The sequence below is a fragment of the Prosopis cineraria genome, unplaced genomic scaffold, assembly GCF_029017545.1.
Source record: "Prosopis cineraria cultivar Desert tree isolate PC_DT_omini unplaced genomic scaffold, ASM2901754v1 PC8, whole genome shotgun sequence".
NCBI lineage: Eukaryota > Viridiplantae > Streptophyta > Magnoliopsida > Fabales > Fabaceae > Prosopis > Prosopis cineraria.
In genome coordinates, this window is record NW_026555339.1 from 9,175,524 (window position 1) to 9,198,973 (window position 23,450).

Consider the following 23,450-nt stretch of genomic DNA (forward strand, 5'->3'; position numbering starts at 1 on the left):
CCTGAAGATTCCACTTTTTTCGCTGAAAATCTGAAAGCCTTTGTATGAGTTAATTTCCGTTTGGTGCCTCGGTTTGTGGTAATACAAACTTTGAAACTAGGTACTCCAATTTCCAGAAGGTCTTTTTTACCAATTAATTTTTCGAAAGGTTCCTTATACCCAATTTTCAATCCGTCTTCCATAATGTTTATCACCCTAATAAGATCTTGATTGTTCAAATTAAATACAAACGATCTAGATTTAATGCTTTTAATTTATATTTATAAAAAATTAATAAATCTTTTCATCATCAATATGAATTATATCTATTTAATCTGAACAATCAAGTTTAATATTTATTTTAAAAACTAACAATCTAAATGTGTTACGAACAATTTCAAATTTAATATCAAAATATTTATATAAATTTTTATTTTGATAAACATAATATTAAAAATAACAATAATATTTTAACTGACATTTTTTATAAAATTTTTTTAAAAAAATGTTACAAGTTAAAAATTTTGCACCTAAAGCTTGTGGAGTAAATCTAGATAGTTAATTTGTAAACAAATTTTAATATAAATTTTGGACCATTCACTTTAACGATAAATAAATTAAAGTAAATCTAAACTGTCTCAAACAGTGATAAGCAAATTTATTTAGAATATTGTAAATTTTATAAATTTTTATTTTAATAAATATAAAAAATAAGAAAAAATTATATATAGGTCTCATAAAACAGACTTATTTATAAATAAGTCTCACAAAATTCAAAAACTATAGCCAAGTCCCTTGAGACTTGAATATAATTTAAAATTTGGGTCAAAAGAAAATAATGCCCTTGTTAGAATATATTATATCAATCAAATAATTTATAACCATTTCATAAGTAATTTATAACTATAACTTTATATATTTAATAATTAAACTGATTATGTATTATTAAATATTTACACTAATTATTTACAATTACTTCATTACCAAATTACAATTATCACTTCAATATTTTACAACTGTAACTTTATATATCTAATAGTTAAAATGTTTAAATATTTGATATAAACAGTTGACGTTGCATTTGTAAAAAGTTGAAGTGATAATTATAAATTATTAATAAAATAGTTATAAATTATTGAATTGATATAATATATTTTTAATAAGAGTATTATTGTTTATGCATCCTAATTTTAAATTACATTTACATTTCAAAAGACTTAGCTGTAATTTTTAAATTTTGTGAGACTTATATAAAAAAGTATACTCTATGAGACTTATACTTAATTTTATCAGAATATAAATTAAAAGTTTTAAAATTAGACATTCTATATCTTACTAGTCTTGATGAGCACGAATATGGTTCGCCCAATTTTTCCTATTTCCCCGTCATTTCGTGCCAAGTTTGATGGAAAGATTAACTGGGAAGACAGACTGTTGTGAAAATGAAAATTTTAAATACGACGCATTTAATGGGAGTAAAATGAAAAGTTTATTTCCTTTCTTAAACAACACTAATGATTTAACTATATTACCGTGAGATAATTAGAAGTGATTTATATAGAGGATGGTGAGAATACTATAATATTAATTATGATATTTGCTTAATTTAAAATCATTATTCAATATATACATAATTTTTATTTATTTTTACGTTTAGCTATAACTGTTATTTATAAATACTATTATGGCCTAAACAATTGTAAATAGTTTATTAAATTACATAATTTATTTTTTTCGTGAGATGATGCATGCCCCAACAAATTCTAAAAAAGAACAAGCTAATTACATTTTAATTTGTAGGGGTGAGAAATTTTAAAAAAACTGTTTATATTTCTTAATATACACAAGAATAACATATTGCAAAATAAAAATTGGTGCTTAGATTTTAATTTACCTGGGACAACCAATGACAGATTTAGAAATATCTTTTGAGGCAAAGTTTCTTCTTCGATAGATTATGGGGGGAAGAACTTAGTGGAAAGTATATTTTTTTTGCCTAATTTCAAAATTTTTTCACATATTAATCAAAGAAAGAGTACAAACTTATTCAGGAATAACACACTTTAGAATAAATTAAGTAATTATTTATATCTTTAATATGCAGGAGCAAAGCAATTTTAAAATAGAATAAATTATTATTTAAATTTTAATTTTCATAAAATAAAAAAATTTGAAATCTTGAGTGCACAAAAAAATATTTTTTTATTTGCATAATTTATTTTATTAACCAAAAATATATTATCTAAAAAATTAAAAGTAAAGATAATTTAATTGATCAGTAATTTTTTTTAGAGAAAGGAGAGGGAGAGGGAGAATAGAAACATGAAAGGGGAAAAAAGAAAGCTAGAATAAAATTTTAAATAACAATGGAGTCATGGAACTACTCATCGTCATTTAAAAATTAAAATTAATAAATAAATAAAGTACTTTTGAATCAAAGAGGAGGGGAAGAAGAAAGAAGATGATGGTGGCCAAAGTTTGAAATTTAAAATTTATTACGACGACGACGACGAAACTATGCATAGTACAAAGAAACTACTATGAGATGGATACTAAATCGTAACATACGATAATAATTGTCAAAATTGGTACATTTCATCTAATTGATTAACATTTATTGTTGATTAATGATAAAGTATATTTTCTGGTATAAAATGTTGATAAAAATATGCTTGAGTCCATTTAATTTATTTTTTCAGTGTAATTTATTTCATAAAAAACGTTTTATACCTTCAAAATCAAATTATTTAAATATTTTTATTATTATAAAAATAAAATCTCAATATGCATATCGAATAAATAAATTACTTTTATTTATCTAATTGATTGGCATAGATAAACATCAAATAGGAAAAATCAATCAATTGGAAGATATGTGTGGAGTATGGATATGGATATAGTAATAACCTCGCTTCAGCCCTCTTTTCCATAGTTTTTTGAAAAATTATTTGATTAAGAAATAAAGTATCCATAATAAGAATAACATAGTGAATTAAAATTTAAATCCTTATCAAAAGAGATCTTGTATGAGAGAAAGATAGAGACAAATGTCTTTGAGTAAAAAATTTGAGAACCATAGGAAAATTCTTAGTACTTCATTCAAAGAAAAGGATATCAAGAGAATTTCAAATAAGAAAATGCCAAAATCATTGTGTTTTTTTGCTTGCTTCCTCAAAAGAAGAATCCAAAGAAGGAGAGAAAGATTCAAAAAATAGAATTTGACATCATTGTCATCAAAGTTAAGAAGAAGATTGATGAATTTGGAGGCTATGATCTTAGATTAAAAGTGATTTGAATCTCATTCATAATAATAATAAAAAAGAAAAAGCCATCTAAGACAAACTTAAATGGTAAGGATAAGATGTAGGCGGAGTGAACTGCAAGAGTGTTAAAGGAGTCAAAGTATTCTTGAATGCATAAGAAGTCAAAGGATTCTGATGTAGAAAAGAATATTTTTTCAGACATTGTACGAGTTTAATTTTGCATCTCTGTTTCTTTTTTATTAATTTTTTGACATGTCGTATTATGGGCCATATTAGATTGCATTTCTTTTCACTCTTAGTATGTAAAATTCATTATGGACTGGAGGGAAAACATGCCTTACTTTTAGCATAGAAAATACAAAATTTTATTTTCAATTATAGTACAAAGCATTCTCATAAAAAAAATCGAGTTTTTGACTCAACTAGCTAGTTTGCCTTTATTGCTATAATTGGATGCATTAAATGCAAGTAGCATTAATTTATAGATTAAGTTGTAATAAAAAAAATTCACTGATTAAGTTGCGACACTCAAGCACTTGTAAGAATCTTTTCATGAGTATCAAGTGGAGAATAAATATCGTTATAATGTTTGTATATGTTTATGTGGTGGAAAAAATGATATTTGTATCTACCCACTCCAAAAAATAGGAAAAATATTATTACTAAAAGGACTAAAATATTTTAAAATTCCTTCGTACTTCATTGGATATAGGATTGAAATTAAATTATTATTTTTTTTCTTTGTGAATTTACCTCATTTCATTACCTCTATGATTTAAATGAGAGCATAGAACATATAATTAATTTAGGGCAAATGATAATAAAGGCTAAAAAAGAAATTACTGATAATTAGGTCTCAATAATATTTTCCAAAAAATTGAATTACATATATTAATTTAGACGGTTTTTTTATATATACAAGAATCTTAATTATAAATTGAGAGCTATGTTTAGAATTTAAATATTGTATTTATATCTTAACAAAAGAATAAATATTGTATTTATAATTGAAATTGTTGAATTTATAATTATTTAAAATTAAATTTACAATTTATTTTTTAAACAAATTTATCACAGACCTAATTATCATTAATCTTTCTTTAGAATTTAACTATCATTCCTCCTCTAATTTAACTTATCACGGAAGTTGACAATTTTCTTTTGCATAAATGGTTTTGTGCATTTTCTTTTCCCTTCATCCTTTGGGGTAATGAGGTAATTTCACAGCAGAACTTTGTTTCATTTCAGCCCCCAATCAATTTTTTTCACATCGTTTTACTCTTTAAATATAAATATGGTCCTTTTCAGCCGCTCTTTAATGATATTATCCCCAAAAGAAAAATAATAATGCGGACTCCAGTACTTACCATGAAAATAAACGTGAACGTTTATCTCTGTGTGTGTATTTTTATATTTATATCGATCGTCCTTTGTCATGTGAGTCTAGTAGTTGCGTGGGCACTTAGATTTTTCAAATTGTTAAATATTTTCTTTCATTTCCAGGAACCCCTCAAAGCATCAATTCTCTGTATTTGCTCCTTCCGTCTTGCAAGTCAACTCTCTCTCATTGGCTTCTTTCTTTTTCCGTTCTCGGTCTGCCTTTGTGCTCATGCCAGAGCAGACGCACAACCCCTTCCCTTGAAGGATTCAAGCATTCTTCTGGTAAAACTATCTCAGAAGTCAGAAGCTCTTCTTCTCCTTTCTCAGACCTTTCTTTTCTGGCTTTTGCTGCTGTTTAAAGCTTCGTGGGTCAACTTTCAGCCTACTCATGAAGTGACTTTCTGAAGATTTGTCTCTGATTCATGCTCTCAAAGCTCATCTTCAATCTCGAGCTAAAGCTTGATCCAGTATGTGAGATTTGATTCTATTTTTCCTTTGGATGCGTTTGCAAGGTCTATTTTTTTATTTGTTCTTCAATAAATTTTGTCGGTCAGATGGGGCACTGTTACACAAAGATGCCAGGTTTTTTCTTCTGGGAATCCGACTTTAATTATTTGGCTTGTACGTGATATTTGGTGTTGTTCTTGGTGACAATAAAACAGTGCCCTAATGGATTTTGTGCATTTGAGCTTCTTTAATCTGTAGAGTATACTGGTTTCGGTTTTGTAATAATTTAATTCGTTATAATAGGATTCTTGGGCTAAATTGTAATCTAGTACTGATGGATAATGCAAACGAAGCATCATCATCCTTGAGCTTTGCATCATCTTACTTATCAAATGGATCAAGTTATCCCAACATATCTGCCTGCACTAGCCATGAGCATGTGGCAAATCTTGACAACTTGAGCCTCAGTAAGTTGAGCGGAAGCCTTGAGAAGCTACTGATAGATCCTGAATATGACTATAGTGATGTTGATATTGTTGTTGAGGACAAACCTGTGGGTGTTCATAGGTGTATGTTGGCTTCACGTAGTCAGTATTTTCATGAACTTTTTAAGAAAGGAAATGATGGCTCAGTGAAGGAAGGTAAGCCAAGGTATCTCATGTCAGACCTGGTGCCTCACGGCATCGTTGGTTATGAAGCCTTCCTTGTTTTCTTGCACTATTTGTACACTGGAAAGCTGAAGGCATCACCACCAGAAGTATCAACATGTGTTGATGAAACGTGTGTACATGATGCATGCCGGCCTGCTATTAACTATGCTTTAGAGCTAATGTATGCTTCTGCCACATTTCAGATGAAAGAGCTTGTTTTACTTGTTCAGGTTAGTTGTGCATGCTTCCTGTTCTAAGCATATCAATTCACTTTCTTACTTTCTTTTTCATGTTTTTGTATTTACCATTGTGCAGAGAGGGTAACATGGGACAAATCCAGGGCAATAAATTGAAAGTCTGATATTAACAAATTACATCCTGATTGAAAAGTTCTCTAACAAAGTCACAGAGATTGAACTTTTATATCAAATAAAGCCTTGTTTTGTAGGACATGACATGATGGGTGGTTGAGAGAACAATACTTCTCTATCCTTCTAAAACAACAGCGGATGAAGCTTTCCCAAAGCTTTGCAAGGACTTATAACAGCACTTGGATATTTTGTTTTCTCAATTATGTTTGTAAGATTTGGAAATTGCTCTTAGTGACATGTTTGTTCTTTGGAACATGTTATCTTTATTGTCCAGTGGATCTAATTTGGCATGGCTATGTTTTGCTTGAAGATATGTCTGCAGTCTCATACTCTTCCAAGTTATTTTTCACTTCTTTCTCCACAGCAGTACCTTTGGATGTTTTCCTTATCTTATCATTTTTTGATGTTACTTGTGTAGCCTTTTATCTCAACTAAAGAAGCTAATCAAGTAGCTTAAACTCTTTTATTCTTTCTTATATATACTCTTCAATGTATTCGAAACAGATCTAATTGGGATATCTCTTCATTAATGCAGCGGCGTCTCCTCAATTTTGTTGAGAAGGCTCTTGTAGAAGATGTGATTCCTATTCTTATGGCAGCCTTCCATTGCCAACTGGACCAGCTTCGGTCAAACTGCATCCAAAGATTAGCAAGATCTGACCTTGAAAACACAACTTTGGATAGAGAGCTCCCACCTGAAGTTTTTGGTGAAATCAAATCACTCCGACGCAAAGATCTGACAGAATCTACTCCTGATGCAATGGAAGTGGAACCTTCAAGTGAAAAAAGTATTAGGAGGATCCTTAAAGCATTGGACTCTGATGATATTGAGCTGATGACTCTTCTTTTGAAGGAGTCTTGTGTCACACTAGATGATGCTTATGCCCTACACTATGCCTGTGCCTATTGTGATCCTAAGATTGTTAAAGAAGTTCTTAATCTTGGGTTTGCTGACATAAACCGCACAAATCCTCGAGGTTATACAGTTCTTCATGTGGCTGCAAGGCGGAAAGATCCAACAATTTTGGTGGCACTGTTGACTAAAGGGGCCTGTGTATCAAATATCACATCAGATGGACAGACGGCTGTTGCAATTTGTCGGAGGATGACAAGACCCAAGGATTATAATGAGCAATCTGTGCAGGGGAAGAAATCTAACAACGACAAGCTCTGTGTTGATCTCCTGGAGAGAGAAATGAGAAGAATTTCAATGTCTGTGAATGCAACTGTTTCACCAGAGTTAAGCGCTGATGATTTGCACATGAGACTTGATTATCTGGAAAACAGAGGTATAGCCTTCACTTATCTGTCACTTTCTTTCAAAGAAAATAGTTTTCCTTATCATTTTACTTTAGGAATATGCATCCAATATATCCACATATAGATGATACTGGCTTTTTGATAAACAATGTTGAATTATAAAAATTTTTCTGGATTGATAGTCTTATGAAGCAAATTGACACGTGTGTTTCAGTTCAAGAGAATCCTCCTTCCATGCCACTTGTCAGAGATATTTTTGCCTACTGGCCATTTCTGTTTCCTCTCCTATCACATTGAAGAGAACTAAAACCTTCATATCTTTTGTCAAATTAGTCTTTCCAGTAACCAGTATAACACGCAGACCTCTGATAGTCCTGCAACGGTGGCCTATGGGAGTGCCTCTAAGAATTTTTTCTCCCCTGAAAAAAAGTAAATTTCATGAGAATATATGGGCATGGTGAAAGTTTGATCAATTCTGAACTCTCTGTATGTATATATATATATTTTTTTCTTCTGTAGAATTTTGTACCACAAATGTGGGAATAAAAAGTGTTCTCTTTCATGTTGCAGTTGCTTTTGCTCGGCTGTTGTTTCCTGCTGAGGCTAAAGTGGCCATGGATAATGCTGAGGCAGAGTCGACACTATATGCAAACCCATCGAGGGGCTCAAGTTGCCACCTAAGAGAAGTTGATCTAAATGAAACTCCTTATATGAGAAACAGAAAACTTCAGTTAAGATTGCAATCCCTTATGAAAACAGGTATGCCGCTTTCAAGTGACTCCCCCCCCCCCCAATGGACATGACTTATTCTGTTGACACTTAACATCAAATTCTACTTGCATGTCTGCCTGGTTCTTTCCAATGACATTTCAGAAGTTTGAAAATCTTGGAATTGGGTGATGAATATTTGAGTTTAGGAGTATGTATTGATCCTTTCTTCTAGAGTAGCTCTCTCTGTCCTTGTTCCTCCCACTTTTCATACTCTATCACAAACGAACCTGAAATTTATTTCGTCAGTAAACTGAAATTTCAATTCATATGAAAAGTTTTTCATATCTTGATTATTTAATTTTACTTGTTTCTAATCATTGAGAAGAAAGAAGATTTATGATTCAAGGACCTAGGGTACCTGCCCTGCCAAAAGCTAGAGCGCATCAGTTGATTCATCTGATTCTTCATTGAGGGAGGCACAGCTAAAAATATAACTTTTTTTTAGCATAAATGTTGTGTGAAAAAGATGCTGCTACTTTTAATTTGTTTTCTCTTTAAGCTTAAACTGTTTTTCTACTTATATTTCATTTTAATTTCACTGAAGTGGTATCTGTGACTTTAGCTACTGAAAAATTTATTTGTTGTTTTATAATCTTAAAATCATGCCACAGGAAAAAAATGAATCTCTTGGTGTCTTAAGAAACTATTTACATAGGAAAATGTCCAAAAAGAATAAAGATCTAACATAAAGCCTATTCCTTTCAAGATAAAATCAGGGTCAAAACATAGAGCATCATAAGGCTGGGATAATGATAATTACAGGCTGAATGTATGCTTCTAAATTTTTTAGCTTTACAACATACTCACTGCTATTTGAAATTTTTATTAGACCCAAGATTGTCATAACACTATAAAATGTATTGAAGAAACTTTGCATCTCTTGAATGGGAGAACTTGCATTGGTGAATCCTGAATCCATGAACCAAAATTTGCCAATTTTAAACTTCTTTTTGGTGAAATTTTTAAACGTCTTTATTTATTGCTCTGTAAATGCACATGTGGGATTGAGTTTGAAGTAAATAGCAATGATGGATGACCAAAAAACGAAACAAAGATTCTGAGCGTTTTTGCTAAATTGTTTAGCTTTACAGCATGCTCATTGCTATTTGAAACTTCTTTGTTTATTGTATTATAAATGCACATATGGGATTGAGATTCTGATGCAATTAGCAATTATGGATGACCAGGAAACAAAGATTCTGGGCGTTTTTTAACTAATTCTTGAACATATTTTGACATTTTTCACAGTTGAGAATGGCCGGCGATTCTTTCCGCACTGCTCTGAGGTTCTTGATAAGTTTCTCGATGACGATATGCCGGATATTTTCTTCCTAGAGAAGGGTTCAGAACAAGAGCAGAGAATCAAGAAACAACGCTTCATGGAGCTTAAAGAGGATGTGCAGAAGGCATTTCACAAGGACATGGCTGAAAACAATGGTTCAGGTTTTTCCTCCTCTGTTTCTTCCTCATCATCCTCATCTAAGAAAGGAGGTCTCAGCAGCCAAAGAGCGAGGAAGAAGTGAAGTCCATGTATTAATTTCTAGAGTGAGACCCCAAGCTGATCATGTAGCTTTAGCTTCTCTGTATTAGTGCAAGTGTAACAACAGTACTATATTTTTGCCGCTGAACTGCTATTTTCACATAAATGAGATCCTTTACATTTGCACAGTCATAAATTAGGAGAGTTAAATAAGAACACAGGATTGCGTATATATAATACCCATCCTATCCTCTTCCTCTCTGGGATTATGACTGTAGAGGATCTCAATTCATGTTGAATTAGGGTTTTGATTGATGATGATGATTTTGGCTAGAAGGATGTACTTGAAAGTAGTTTTATGATCACTTAGCATATGTAAAATGTATCATTCCTCTAGTCATCAAGTTCATTAAGTTGATGGTTCACTTGAACTTATAAAGTAGTCATTGAGATGAACTTGACAGTTTGTGTATATTGAGTTTGTGGTTTCTGCTAAGTGGGTTAGCAATAATATGATCAAGATGTGGGTTTCTGTGTTTCATAGTTTTTTATTTGTAGCTGGTTTTGTCTGTGGTTTGATATTTCAGGTTCATAGTTCATATCAATACAAGTATTTTTTTTTAATAAATTAACTGAATCAATTGAAAATCATACTAAAAAAAGTTAAAAACAAAAATATGCATGTTAAGGGTTTGTTTGGTTTCAGTTTTTATTTTTTGTTTTTAAATTTTTTTGTAATATAATTTTTAAAATTATTTTTTAAAACAAAACAAAAGGAAAATTTATTTAGTTGTGTTAATTTAAAGACATTTTTATAATTAAAAAAGATCAGTTGATAGTAAGGGTTGTTGGTAGTTACTGGTGGTGGTTTGTGATAGTGATTAATCAAGTGATTTAGTTTTCAATAATGAAATATAATGTATTTTGAATATAAAAAAAATGAAAACAGTTTTAAAATGTTTTTTATTTTTTTTTTAAAAAAGGTAAAAATAATTTTAAAAACAATTAAATTCAAAACATTTATCCAAACAAATTTTTTCTTTTTTTGTTTTTTAAAAATGAAAAATTGCTTTTAAAAATAGAAACAAAACTAAACGTCCCGTGATCCTATTCTTTCACTATGAAATAACATTGACGTTTTAAATCAATTTCACAGAGCGTAGCACAAGCTTCCATGGAAAATAGAATTGCAAAATGTAAACTATTATTTTGAGCAAGTCATCCATACCTAGAAACTATCCTCTCATTGAAATTATCAAAAAAAAAAAAAAGGAGACTCGTTATAAGAGACTGAACAATTGCTTTTAATCATTTGTCTAGAAAAATTAATAAATACATTGGTTGATACATCAAATTTTCAATGACAATTTAAATGTTAAGATTTTTTATACTAAATGTAGAAATTTTTAATACTCTGAGACGATATGATTTAACACTAGACCGATTCCGTGCACAGCGGTTTTGAGCACATAGAAAAGTATGACAAAATTTTAAAAACAAAAGATTATAAAATTAACTTTTTTTTTACCAACAAAATTAACTTCAAATAATGAAGTTTCCTCATTATGTGCATCAAAGATTTTTTAACACACTTTTAATTTAAAGAAAAAATGAAATTATAAATCATGTTATACTGTAGATGTAATAATAACGGTAAATGTTTATAGAGTATTATTAAACTTTTGTATATCAATTGTTTTAGAAATTGTATGTTATTGAAATCATTTGGATCGCATTGAATTCATAAAATATCTTTGAAAAATAAGGTATGACGAAATTTTTGAATAGTAACTCCCGTGTGTTGCACCGATTATCATTGATACAAAAGAAAGGACAATGAATATGTAATATGAAAAATACAAAAGTAAAATTGAATAGAAGGAATTTCTTAAGTCATATAAAAATAATAATTTAAATTGATCTTATAATAAATTGAAATCAAAGAATAGTGATGTTAAAAAAAAAATAAACTATCAATTATAGCAGTTATATCTGATACAAGGATTTTTAATGTTAATTAAAGTTATTTTTTTGGAGTTTAATTGTTCCTGTAAAGAAAGTAAAAGTAAACTTGTTAATAAAACCTAATATATTTTATTGGCGTTCTCAAAAATATTAAATGACAACGAACAACCTGTGACGTAGAGATAGTTTCCTAAAATTTTGACAAAGAAAAATTTTTTTTAATATGCCATCCAAAAAAAAGAAACACGTGTTACGAAGAAAAAATTCAAACGAATATTTTTTGCGGTCATCATTCTAGCCTAGACTAAATCCGGGGTGTTGCATGCATGATCATCCATACATGAAAAACATAACTAAAGAAAATGATTACAAGGCTTTTTTTATGTCACATCAAAATAAATTTTCATTAATTTTATAATCAACAAAAGGCTTGAAATCATCAATTATAAAATTATATTTGTTAGGATAATAAATGTACAAATTTAATTATCAATTATTTTTTTTAAAAATATTAAATATTTTATAGTATAAATAATGTAAAATAAATTTTTAATTTTAAAAAATAAAACATCCAATACTCATACTTAATTTCACTTTTTTTTTGACCAAATAGTTAATTTCACTTAACAAACATTAACTTTTCATGTAAGGCCCATAAAAATTTTGACAAAAAATGACATATAGCACTTAATTTCAGCAAATAATTAATTTTTTAAGATAAATGTATAAATTTAATCATGCATTATTTTTTGAGAAACATTAGATAACCTCTGCTATCTCATGATGTAAAAAAAATTATCAATTATAAAAAATAGACTATCCAGCCTATTTCTGTTAATTTTAACCAAATGTTGTATATTTTTAAACTTATGAAATTTATAATGCATTAATTTCTTTAATTTTTTTATCTTCATTCTTAATTTTAATTTAAAAAGAAGAGGCTCAAGAAATTTTTATCTAAATATATTAATATGACGCGAATGAAATAGAAGAGGAGGAGAAAGAAGACTAGGTTCTGTGGCAATTCAAGTAAAAGATATGTTTGAATTGTGATCTATTACGCGTGAGACTTTATCGTTTAAACTATCTTATATTATGAAATTGATTGTGTAACTTAAATTGGGACTTTATTGTTATTCTTCCAAAAATGTTTCTTTTTAATTAAACATTTTTTGTTTAATTTTATCCTTCTATTCTTCTGAGTTCTGTGACAGTAGCTAGGGAGCCAAGTCAGCAGCAGATCCTCTCCCAATTTTTTTTTTCCTTTTTTTTTCCCCTTCCCCTCTTCTTATCTCTACCCTTAAGTAATAAAATTAATCATTTATATTTAATTATTATTTTATCAACAAATTTAATTAGTTTGTAAAATAATTATCACATTGAAAAATATATAAATTTAAATAATTAAAATTTGAGTTGTACAGTTGACATTTGCATATTGTTATGAAAATTTTTTATAACTTAAAATTTTTATTTATTTATTTTATTGTAGTTATAAATTAAGCATGTTAAATTTTAACAATTTAAGATTATTTATTTATTTTACTGGGAGTATTTGATTAAACTGATTGAAAGAGTTCAATCAAGTTTATATTGTAAATTGTAACTTTAAATTTAAGTTTTAAAATATACAATACTTTAAATAAATATGTAAATACATCCCAAAGTACATGTAAAGTTGCAAAATTGCCATTGATAATGTAATCACATTGAGGGTTCAGATTATTGTGGCATTTCTTGTCTAATCTAAAATTGAAAATGGGATAGGAGAGTGGAGGTAAAAATAAAAAGAAAAGAAAAAAAGAAAGAGAAAGAGAAAGAGAGCTGCGCAGGGCCACTGAGAGTAGCGCAGCGCAGAGGAAAGTCCCTTTGTTGTTTTTCCCGAATTGGAAGAACGGAAAATAGACGCCGGAAAGGTATAGGGTTTGGATCTTCGGTGTTTCTTCGATTCAGAGAAGCAAAAGAATTCGAGATTTTCTAATACGAGCTCGGGGTAATTAGTATTGACGAATCTAATTGGGTGAGTTTCTCTCACCACTAATCACTGATTCATGCTTGTTTTTCTCATTGCAAGATTATCTTCGATACGGCCCTGCGGGAGGAGGATCCTTTTTGGTTCCCTCCATCACAATGCGTCCCACATTTTCAATTCGTTTTCTTCTGCTGCGAAATCATGTGTTACTTATCGACTGAAACAAAAGCAAAGGGATGGATCGATTACAATTTCTTATCTCATGAACTCTTGTGGTCTGTCGACCAAGTTAGCTATTGATATTTCCAAAAGGGTTAATTTGAAAAACACCCATGATCCCGATTCCGTACTTAATCTTTTCCGGAACTACGGATTCTCAGATATCCAGATATCCAAAATTGTGCAGAAGCATCCAAAAGTGCTTTTGATGAAGTCTGAGAAGAGCCTCTTGCCTAAGCTAAGGTTTTTCCAGTCTATAGGGTTTTCATGTTCTCAACTCCCTGAACTCCTCGTTTCTAAACCGCTGCTCCTACTTCCGAGCCTAAAGCAATGTATAATTCCCCGATATGAGTCCCTTAAAAGTGTACTTGATGACAATCAGAAAGTCATCAAAGCATTAAGATGCCCAGCCTGGGATTTTCTCAAACTTGATGCTAGAAATGTAGATCTAAACATAAAATTTTTGAGACAACTTGGAGTGCCTCAATCTTCTGTTTCTTCTCTGGTAACCAAGTTTCCAGGCGTAGCTTTTATGGAACATGCAAAGTTTGTTGAAAATGTCCAGTTTATTAGGAAAGCAGGAATTCCAACTTTTAAAGTTTTGTTCATCCGTGCACTTTATGTGTCATCACTGACGAAGAAATCAACCTGGGAGTTCAAGCTTGATATCTTTGAAAGGTGCGGCTGGTCTAGGGACGTCACTTTTTCAGCATTCATGAAGTTTCCCTTTTGCATGCTTCTGTCAGAAACAAAATCACTAGCACAATGAAGTTTCTTGTGGACGAAATGGACATGTCATTGGATTACATAGCTAAACGCCCATTGTTACTTGGCTTTAGCTTGAAGCAAAGGATTATTCCAAGATTCTCAGTTTTAAAAATTTTGAAAAATGATGGCTTGATGAAAAGTGACATGTCCTTGTGTTCCATTGTCTCATTAAGTGAAACAAAATTTCTGGAAAAATTTGTGATTCCCTTCCAGGAAAGTGTTTCTAAGTTATTGGACATTTATAAAAGTCGTTCCTGAAGTTCAGTCCTTGGGAGTTTCTGGAAGGATATGACTGTGAGCTTTGACTCTCAACTTTTTATTATAGTTGTTCGACTGTTTTGCTTCAAATCTTAGTCTAATTTTGTTGTTTGTATTCTTTTAGCTAGGCATCAACTTGTATGATATCTATATATGTGGAGTTTATCATTCCCTTTTCTTTTTCATAACACGCAGTTCTTGTATCCTTATGCCTTTTGGTGATACTCGGAATTTTTATTGGTGTAAGATGAAATCAAGCGAGTGATCATTACCTAGTTTCCTGCTCTTTAATCAGTTTAGCTGGTCTCTTATGGTCATCATGTCATGCATTTGCATGCTTATTGGATTAGTTTGGCAAGCTATGAGGAGTGCTCATCTAAATTAGCTCTTGCTGTGAGCTAGCCTTTATGTTCCCAATATTAAGATGCATACATGAAGACCCCAGCTTTTGCTTTCAGTATCGCAATTGCTCTCCAAATTTTGGGATTTCAATATGCACTGCTTCATTTTTTTTTTTTTTTGCTCCCATAAGGATGTGATGAATCTTCCCAAGGGTAGTTCAAGGACAGCACTAAAATCATATGACTATTACTATTCTTTATACTATAGTTATCGCATTCTTTACTTATATCTACATTACTGACTTAAAACAGAAAAATAATCGAATCATACAGATGACCTCCAATCCCTCACTCCTCCTTGGCAAGGATCTTCGGTGGCTCTGAACGGAAATTGCTTGGGCTCCCCCCTTTTCTTGTGTTCTGTTTTTTGAGCCTAAAGCAATGTATACCCAACTTGATGACAATCAGAAAGTCATTAAAGCTTTAAGATGCCCAGCCTGGGATTTCTTAAACTTGATGCTAGAAAATTGAAATATAGATCCAAACATAAAACTTTTGAGAGAACTTGGATTGCTTCAATCTTCTGTTTCTTTTCTGGTAACTAGGTTGTATCTTTTGTGGATCATGTTGCAAAGTTTGTTGAAAATGGCCAATTTATTAGGAAAGCAGTACTTCCAACTTTTAAGGTTTTGTTCATCCGTGCAATTTATGTGTCATCACTAACAGAAATTAACCTGGGAGTTAAAGCTGGATATCTTTGAAAGGTGCGGCTGCTCTAGGGATGTCACTTTTTCAGCATTCAGGAAGTTTCCCTTTTGCATGCTGCTGTCAAAAGACAAAATCACAAGAACAATGAAGTTTCTTGCGGATGAAATGGGCATGTCATTGGGTTACATTGATAAATACCCATCTTTTCTTGGCTATAGCTCAAGGCAAAGGATTTTCCCCACATGTTCAGTAGTCAAAATTTTGAAAATGAGGCTTAATCAAGTATGACCAGTCCTCGTTTCTCTGACCCAGTGAGAAAAAAGTTTCTGAAGATTTTTTTTTTTTCAGCAGAGCTTTCCTTAGCTATTGGACATTTATGGAGGTCATTTACCTTTACCTTAAGGCCATGTTTGGTAGGTTGGAATTGTGAAATGAAAATGAATTGGATAAGAATTTGAATAAAATGATGTTTGCTAGATATGAATTACAATTATTGGGAATCCTGATTCCATGAAAAGAGGCTGAATTGAATTCCTTATTTAAAGATATGAATTGGGAGCAATTCTATAGAATTGTAACATTTAAGACACTTTTGCCCTCATACAAATTCCAGAAAGACAAATTTGTCCTCAAAAAAAATAAAACCCTCACCTCACTCCTGGTTCCTGATATTTTTGCTCATTATATATAAAATGTTATAATATATATATAACGTTATAATATATATATAAAATAGTATTATATATAATATTTGTATATAATTTATATATTTATAATATTTTTTGTAAAATATTTTATTGGATTTTTTATTATTTAGGAAGGGAAACTTTTGATTTTCTTGTATTTCCTTGCTACCTTTATTAAATATTTTTATTGGTACACAATTAAGTTTTTATTATGTTTTATTTTAATTTTTATATAGGGGTATTTTTATCTTTTAAGTATAATTCCATTTTCATGTCTTGCATACCAAACAAAAGTAATGCAAGGATTCCATCTAATTTTTTTAACATACTAAACATACTTTTATAATTCAATTCTATTCAATTCCAATTTTCAATTCCATCAAAAACTATTCAATCATACCAAGCAGGGCCTAAGTTCAGGATACGTGGTTTCTTGGAGGGCATGATTGCGAATTTTTTCTGCAAGCTTTACTATAGCAATTCAGTTGTTCTGCTTAATATCTCTCCGTGATTTCTTTCTCTATTATGATAGCTCAATATGAACTATTTATTAGGAAGATATGCATTAAAGGTTTTCAATACATTTCTTTTATCGTATTCCTAATTGAAGAACAGATCTTCATACATCGTCTGCGCATAACCTTTACTGCTTTTGTTCTTCTTGACATTGGAGTTGCTACCATAGTCTGATATTTGTGCGTGCGCTTGAAGAAAAGTTGCCTGCTGCAAAATTTTTGGTCATTGGAAGAGGATGTTATGTTAAAAATCTTGTGACATTGGGTTCAATTTTATCTGAAGAAAAGAGGGAGTGCAGTAAGCAATGGAACATATATAGTTTTGATGAATATACATCTTTGCTTTGGTATTAGAGAAAATATTAGTCTAGTGATCTTTCCCTAATTCCCCCAAGCTTTAACAGTTAACATAGTGTGTGCTGGCTTTTATTTTAGATCTTTGCGCATAGATTTAAGCTTTGTGTATCTGTTTTTATTATTGTCATTTTCCTTCGTTAAGTTATTAATAGACCATGTGATATTCAAATGCATTATGGAGGATTTGTGTGTAATTCTCCCAAATTATATTCTTGAGAATATACCAGCATAGTGCCTAGGTGTCCGGTTCACCATCGCATGAAAGCATTTTCTGATAGTTTTTTTTTATTTTTTTATAATTATTAAAAAAATATGCCAATCAAAATATTTTACCATTATGTGAATTCTGCACTTCCAATTTTCTTTTCTAACACTGTAGATATTTGGTTTTATGAGAACTATTGTGTTTGCATATGGGTTAAAAATTTCAAATTCCCTTTGCTAACCTAATAATACGAGATATCAAACTTAAATACTTATATCAATTTTTTTATTATATTGGAGATAATTTTGTTTGAAGTACTTCTTTTGGTGGAAATTTGAACTTTATTTACTGTTATGGGACCATTTCTTTTTGCTAACTCCAGTCCTTGTTAGTTCCTTTCCATGATTAGACTCAATTCACTTAAAGTTTTAACATAAAAGTATGTTATGTTGAAAATAATTTCCTATTAATTAGAGAAATATTAAAATTAAGAATATACCCTCTCCTGCCTTAAATATAAGGCCTTGTTAATTGATTTATGAGGTTATGAAAAGTGGTTGTGTTCGTTATCTGTTGTTGTGTGGAAAATATGTCATTTCTAGCTTAAATATCCCTTTTTAATGAGATTATTAATTAAATGTGGGAGATAAATAAAATACAAAATAATGTAAATTCATGAGAAATTTGAGAAAAATATTAAATAAAGAAAAGAAAGAAGATTAAGATGCTATATTTAGGATTAAAATAATGTTTTTAACTTAGGAGAATGACATTTAGTTATAAAGAAATCAATTAATTCAAGTTAAATTTAAATTAATTTTAGAACATTAACAAAGTCCTTGATCATTTAGTGATAAAATATCAAGTTTAATAACTCTAAAATTTGCAAAATCAGTTATCAATTTTTCCATCAAAGGATTAAGGAATTTTGTTGGCACCTTTAAAATTGGTTAAGATGTAATTTAAATTAATTGATTTCCTTTATATTTAAGTGTCATTTTTCCTATATTGAAGGTTAGAGAAACATGTAAGATCAGATAAAAATACTTAAGAGGGAGTGGAATGGGTGTGTAGTGATTTTTGACTTTTTAAAGAGTTCTTTCAAAATGTGAGTTCAAATCACAATGAATGTTGAAATGTAGTTTGAGCAAACTTGTTAAAGAATCAGTTTCAAATGTTTTAGCAAGAATAATAGAAAACTTTAAAGCAAATATAATGAAACCAATTGTTAGAACCAAGTTTTTCAGAAAGACAGATACAAACATCAGTGAACTAAAGTGCAACAAGTAGAGAGTTAAGATTAGATGGATTGCATAGATTAATTCATTTTGGCTCAACCCAATTATTTGGCCTATATCTATTCCTGAAAAATCCTTTTGATATTTTCTTATTATAATTTATAAGTTTGAATTGAATACTTATGAGTTATTTACATTCTCTTATTTTTGTATGTGAACCAATGTTGTATCTTTCAACAATAGTTTTCACTAAGAATGCAAATGTAAACTCTCTATATTTGATTTTTAACATGAGAATTCAGAGAATTAAAAATAAAACCGATTGAATATAAATCTTCTTTTATTCTTGCTCATTTGTTCTCTTCAATTGGTTTTGTTATAATAATATCTGCACAGTTAAAAAAATATTTTCTTAAGTTTTGTAATGATCAAAACAAAGTGTATCCAACACAATTGAGTACATGCTTAAAGAAAATATTTTTTTAAAAAAATAGAGGGGCACTCATAACATGAGTTTACAAATGAGATTGAACCTCAAACTAAATGAAAAGGTAATCATTATTTTCTAAATTTTAGAGTAACTTGTTTTTATTGAGAAAAATAAAAAAATGTCACTAACATTTAAATGAAGATTTAATTAAAGTTTGAAAAGAAAGAAACATTTTACTTAGGCTTTAAAAAATACTTTTGAAAATAAAACATTTTCTTTAAAAAGCAGCTTGGAATCGTCTTTCAAAACAATTACTCACAACCTTTTGGGATCCTACACAAGCCAATGCCTGCACTTTTGGTTGCAATTTCTCTAACTCCACCATTTATATTCTAAGAGATTGTGAAGAAGTAAAAGAGGTATCGACAAACTTGGTTAACCCTACAAACTTTTCACTTTTTTCTCTCTTGGTTTGCAAGACTAGATAATTTAAAATGCAAAGAATGAAGCAAAAAACTTGCAAACAGGGAAAACTCCTAGCAAAGTCTTCTCACCCACATTTGTTAGAATATTTGAAAAATTATATGTAAGAAGCTTTATTCTGAAGATGAGAAATAGCAAAATTATCTTCTTTAGCAAACAACAAATCAACAACGACATGAAGCTTCTTTCCAATTTCAACCATTTGAATAAAGGTTACACTAATTATAACGTTAATTGGAAACCACCTAAAATTGGTTGGGCTAGACTTGACATTGATGGTGCAGTTAATATTGATGGCGTTGCTACTTGTAGAGGCATAATCAATGATGACAAGGGAAATTAGATCAAAAGGTTTTTCCAAATACATTGAATATCTATCCAGCATTGCAGCTGAGCTCATAAGAATTCACAAAGGCCTTATCCTTTGCTGGAGTGAAAGGTTACCTAAAATTAATGTTCATACTAACTCGATAGAGGCATTATCTCTCATTACCTATAATTATTCTGATAGCTATCCATTATTTGACATCATCAAAAACATTAGAGAACTCACTCTGAGGGAACTGAGTGATCACTTTTGATCATATGTACAGAGAAGTGAGTAGATGCACATATCACTTAGCGCACAAGGCATTTGATGATATTTTTGTTACTACAATTTATAATGTTTCTCTACATGATTTTAGAAGCCTGCTGACTTTAAATATAACTAGATCCTAATCTTGTTGCACAATTTAGACGTGACCTTGTATTAAAAAAATATTTTTAAAATATAAAAATATACCATCAATCACTTGAATCGATGTAAGGAGGCTAATCCAACTTAACCAATACTCCCTCTCGGTCCTATTTATAAGTCATTTCTACCAACTTCATCAATACCAATACAATAAAAGTATAAGGAATAAAAGTAATAAAATTCCAAACATGTCCCTATATAACAAATCTAAAAAGTAATATCCTATTACTTTTTCTCTCTCATGAAGGGTAATTTTGGAAATGCTTTTTAAATATTACTTAAAAAGATGCATCGTGACTTATAAATGAGACCAAATACACATTCTAAAATGAAACTTATAAATGAGACCGGAGGAGTACTTTCAAGTTTGAAACTCTAAATATGCAATGGTGATAAATTTTTTGGTGAAGGTACAAAAAAAGTACTCTCAATTGCCAACTAGATTAGTCTGTATTAAAGACCTGGGATAGGGGAGCTCGCGCAATACAAAAAATTAAAATGTAAAAGATTAATTAAGAGACAAATAAGGTCTTGGGCAAAAAAAAAATAAAATTGAAGCTATAAACGACGACGTTCCTCTGGTAGTTCGATTTTCCTCTTTAATTCTTCCATTGTAACCATAGAAAGGACACCGCGCTCCAAATTTGAAAGAAGAGTTCGAGGGATTCTGCTGCATCTGTCGTGATCAGAGCTGACATCTCGCATTGTGACTTTTTCATCACCCTTCATTCAATCATTACTTCATTGATGCTTACTTTTTTCATTGCAAGATTTACTTCAATCCTCTGCAAGAAGAGGACCCATCTCGTCTCCCTCCATCACAATGCTTCTCACATTTTCAATTCCTTTTCTTCAGTTTCAAAAGTGTCTGAATCAAATCAACGAAAAGGAAAATCTGGAGAGCATGATTCATTTACTTTTTATTATCTCATAGACTCCCTGGCATGCCCTCCAAAGTAGCTATGGAAGTATCCAAACGGGTTAAACTAAAAGCCTCTGATAAACCTAACTTGGTACTTAATCTATTTAGGACTTATGGATTCTCAGATGCCCAGATCTCTAAAATTGTGGAAAAGTGTCCACGTGCCCTTTTAGCGAAGCCTGAGGCGACATTTTCGCCGAAGCTAAGCTTTTTCCTGTCTATAGGGTTTTCAAAGTCTGAATTGCCAGAGTTCATCCTATCAGATTGCAAAATCTTATTCCTGAGCTTGACGAAAACTATAATCCCCCGTTACGAGGCCCTTAAGAGCGTACTTGGTGACGATGATCACGCCAGTAGAGCTTTTAAACAATGGGATTGGCACAATAAGGATCCGACGATTTTACTTTCAAACATAGAGGTGTTGAGAGAACATGGAGTGCCTCAGTCTTCTGTCTGTCTGTCGACTAGTTACTCATTATGCAAGGGCTGCGAATATAGATCCGGCAAAGTTTATTGAACATGTCAAGTTTGCAAAGGAAATAGGAATCGAACCTTCTAAGTGAACGTTCATCCATGCAGTTTCTGTTTTAGCATTGACAAGCAAATCTACTTGGGAGTCGAAGCTGGATATCTATGAGAGGTGCGGCTTGTCCAGGGATGCCATTCTTTCAGCATTTGGGAGGTTTCCAAATTGCATGATGCTGTCGGAGGATAAAATCACAAGCACAATGAAGTTTCTTGTGGATGACATGAGTTTGTCATTGGTAGATATTGTTAATTGCCCTGTACTTCTTGGCTACAGCTTGGAGCAAAGGATTATTCCTAGATGCTCAGTTTTTAAAATTTTGAAAACTAATAGTTTGATCAAAAGGGACATATCCTTATGTTCCTTGGTAAGCTTTAGTGAAACAAAATTTCTGGAAAAATTTGTGATTCCGTTCCAGGAAAGTGTTCCTCGGCTATTGGACATTTATAAAAGTCGTTCCTGAAGTTCAGTCCTTCGGAGTTTCTGGGAGGATATAACTGTGAGCTTTGACTCTCAACATTTTATTATAATTTTTCAACCGTTTTTCTTCAAATCTTACTCTAATTTTGTTGTCTGCATTCCGTTAGTTAGGCAACAACTTGTATGATATCTATATATATGCACTTTATCATTCAATTTTCTTTATGATCGCACATTATTTGCAAAACATCACATTTTGACATTATTGCACACACTATTCACAAATCACATGACATCACCTTTTGACATTATAACACGCATTATTCACGGGACATCATTATGGCTGCCATTGTTCACGTCCTACGATCCCAATACAATTATCAAAGCAGAAGATGCCTGCTTCCTAATCTTGTTCCAAGAGAAGAGCAAACAGGCAGTACAACTACTCAGAACGGGCTGAACACACAGCATTATCTGCTATTACAACTGCCATCGTGCCTGTGGATCTGTTCTTGAATATTTTATGATTTTTGTTAATACTAGGAATTTGTTTAGTACAGGATGAAATCAGTACGAGAGGAAATTGAGCGAGGGATCATTGCCGAGTTCCTCTCTATCTAATCACCGAAGCTAGTCTCTAGTTGTGATCATGTTCTTTTCATGCTTGTTGGGTTATGTTAGCAAGCTCTGTGGAGTGCTCATGCGAATTTTCCCTTGCTATTGCTAGCCTCTATGTTCCAGTCTCTGTATTTAGTATAGTGATTTCCCTTGGGGACATAGAGGAATCTCCCTTAGGGTAGTTCGTGGACAGCACATGAAAAATTGAAAATTATGCCCAGCGGGGCTGCTGTTCCTTTTTTTTTTTTGGTTTAAAAAATTATGCAATACTCTTCAATTTTTTATTTACATCTATTTCTTTTTCCTTTTTTTGGGTAAGTTGGAGCATTAGTTACATCTATTTCTGATATCAATATACTTTTTAGTCATTTTGTAGTTGGATGTGGTGAAAATACAAGGGTCTGTTTGTCTAGATTTAGGAAGTAGGACGTTGATTCTAACTAATTAACTTCTTTTTATATGTCTAACAGTTTAGGAGT

The 23,450-nt window shown here is 31.0% G+C and overlaps 3 protein-coding genes across 5 annotated transcripts; all 3 read left to right on the plus strand.

Annotated features, from left to right (window-relative positions):
* Positions 1 to 4,734: 4,734 nt before the first annotated feature.
* Positions 4,735 to 10,139, plus strand: LOC129318170 (BTB/POZ domain and ankyrin repeat-containing protein NPR1-like). The gene is made up of 5 exons (XM_054962790.1): positions 4,735 to 5,089; positions 5,373 to 5,949; positions 6,626 to 7,379; positions 7,921 to 8,109; positions 9,370 to 10,139. The coding sequence occupies exons 2-5, from the start codon at positions 5,404 to 5,406 to the stop codon at positions 9,642 to 9,644; spliced, it is 1,764 nt and encodes a 587-aa protein (XP_054818765.1). The 5' UTR covers positions 4,735 to 5,089; positions 5,373 to 5,403; the 3' UTR covers positions 9,645 to 10,139.
* A 3,218-nt stretch (positions 10,140 to 13,357) lies between these two features.
* Positions 13,358 to 14,986, plus strand: LOC129318628 (uncharacterized). 3 transcript variants are annotated; one of them, XM_054963497.1, is made up of 2 exons: positions 13,358 to 13,559; positions 13,641 to 14,986. In XM_054963497.1, exon 2 carries the CDS (start codon positions 13,801 to 13,803, stop codon positions 14,524 to 14,526), a length of 726 nt encoding a protein of 241 aa, XP_054819472.1. In that variant the 5' UTR covers positions 13,358 to 13,559; positions 13,641 to 13,800; the 3' UTR covers positions 14,527 to 14,986. The 3 variants fall into 3 exon arrangements, with proteins under 3 accessions (XP_054819472.1, XP_054819471.1, XP_054819473.1); XM_054963498.1 differs by having other exon boundaries at positions 13,365 to 13,482; XM_054963496.1 differs by having other exon boundaries at positions 13,358 to 14,986.
* Positions 14,987 to 21,213: 6,227 nt separating this feature from the next.
* LOC129317255 (uncharacterized) lies at positions 21,214 to 22,396 on the plus strand. Its single transcript, XM_054961620.1, has 2 exons — positions 21,214 to 21,915; positions 21,971 to 22,396. The coding sequence occupies exons 1-2, from the start codon at positions 21,430 to 21,432 to the stop codon at positions 22,394 to 22,396; spliced, it is 912 nt and encodes a 303-aa protein (XP_054817595.1). The 5' UTR covers positions 21,214 to 21,429.
* The last annotated feature ends 1,054 nt before the right edge of the window (positions 22,397 to 23,450 follow it).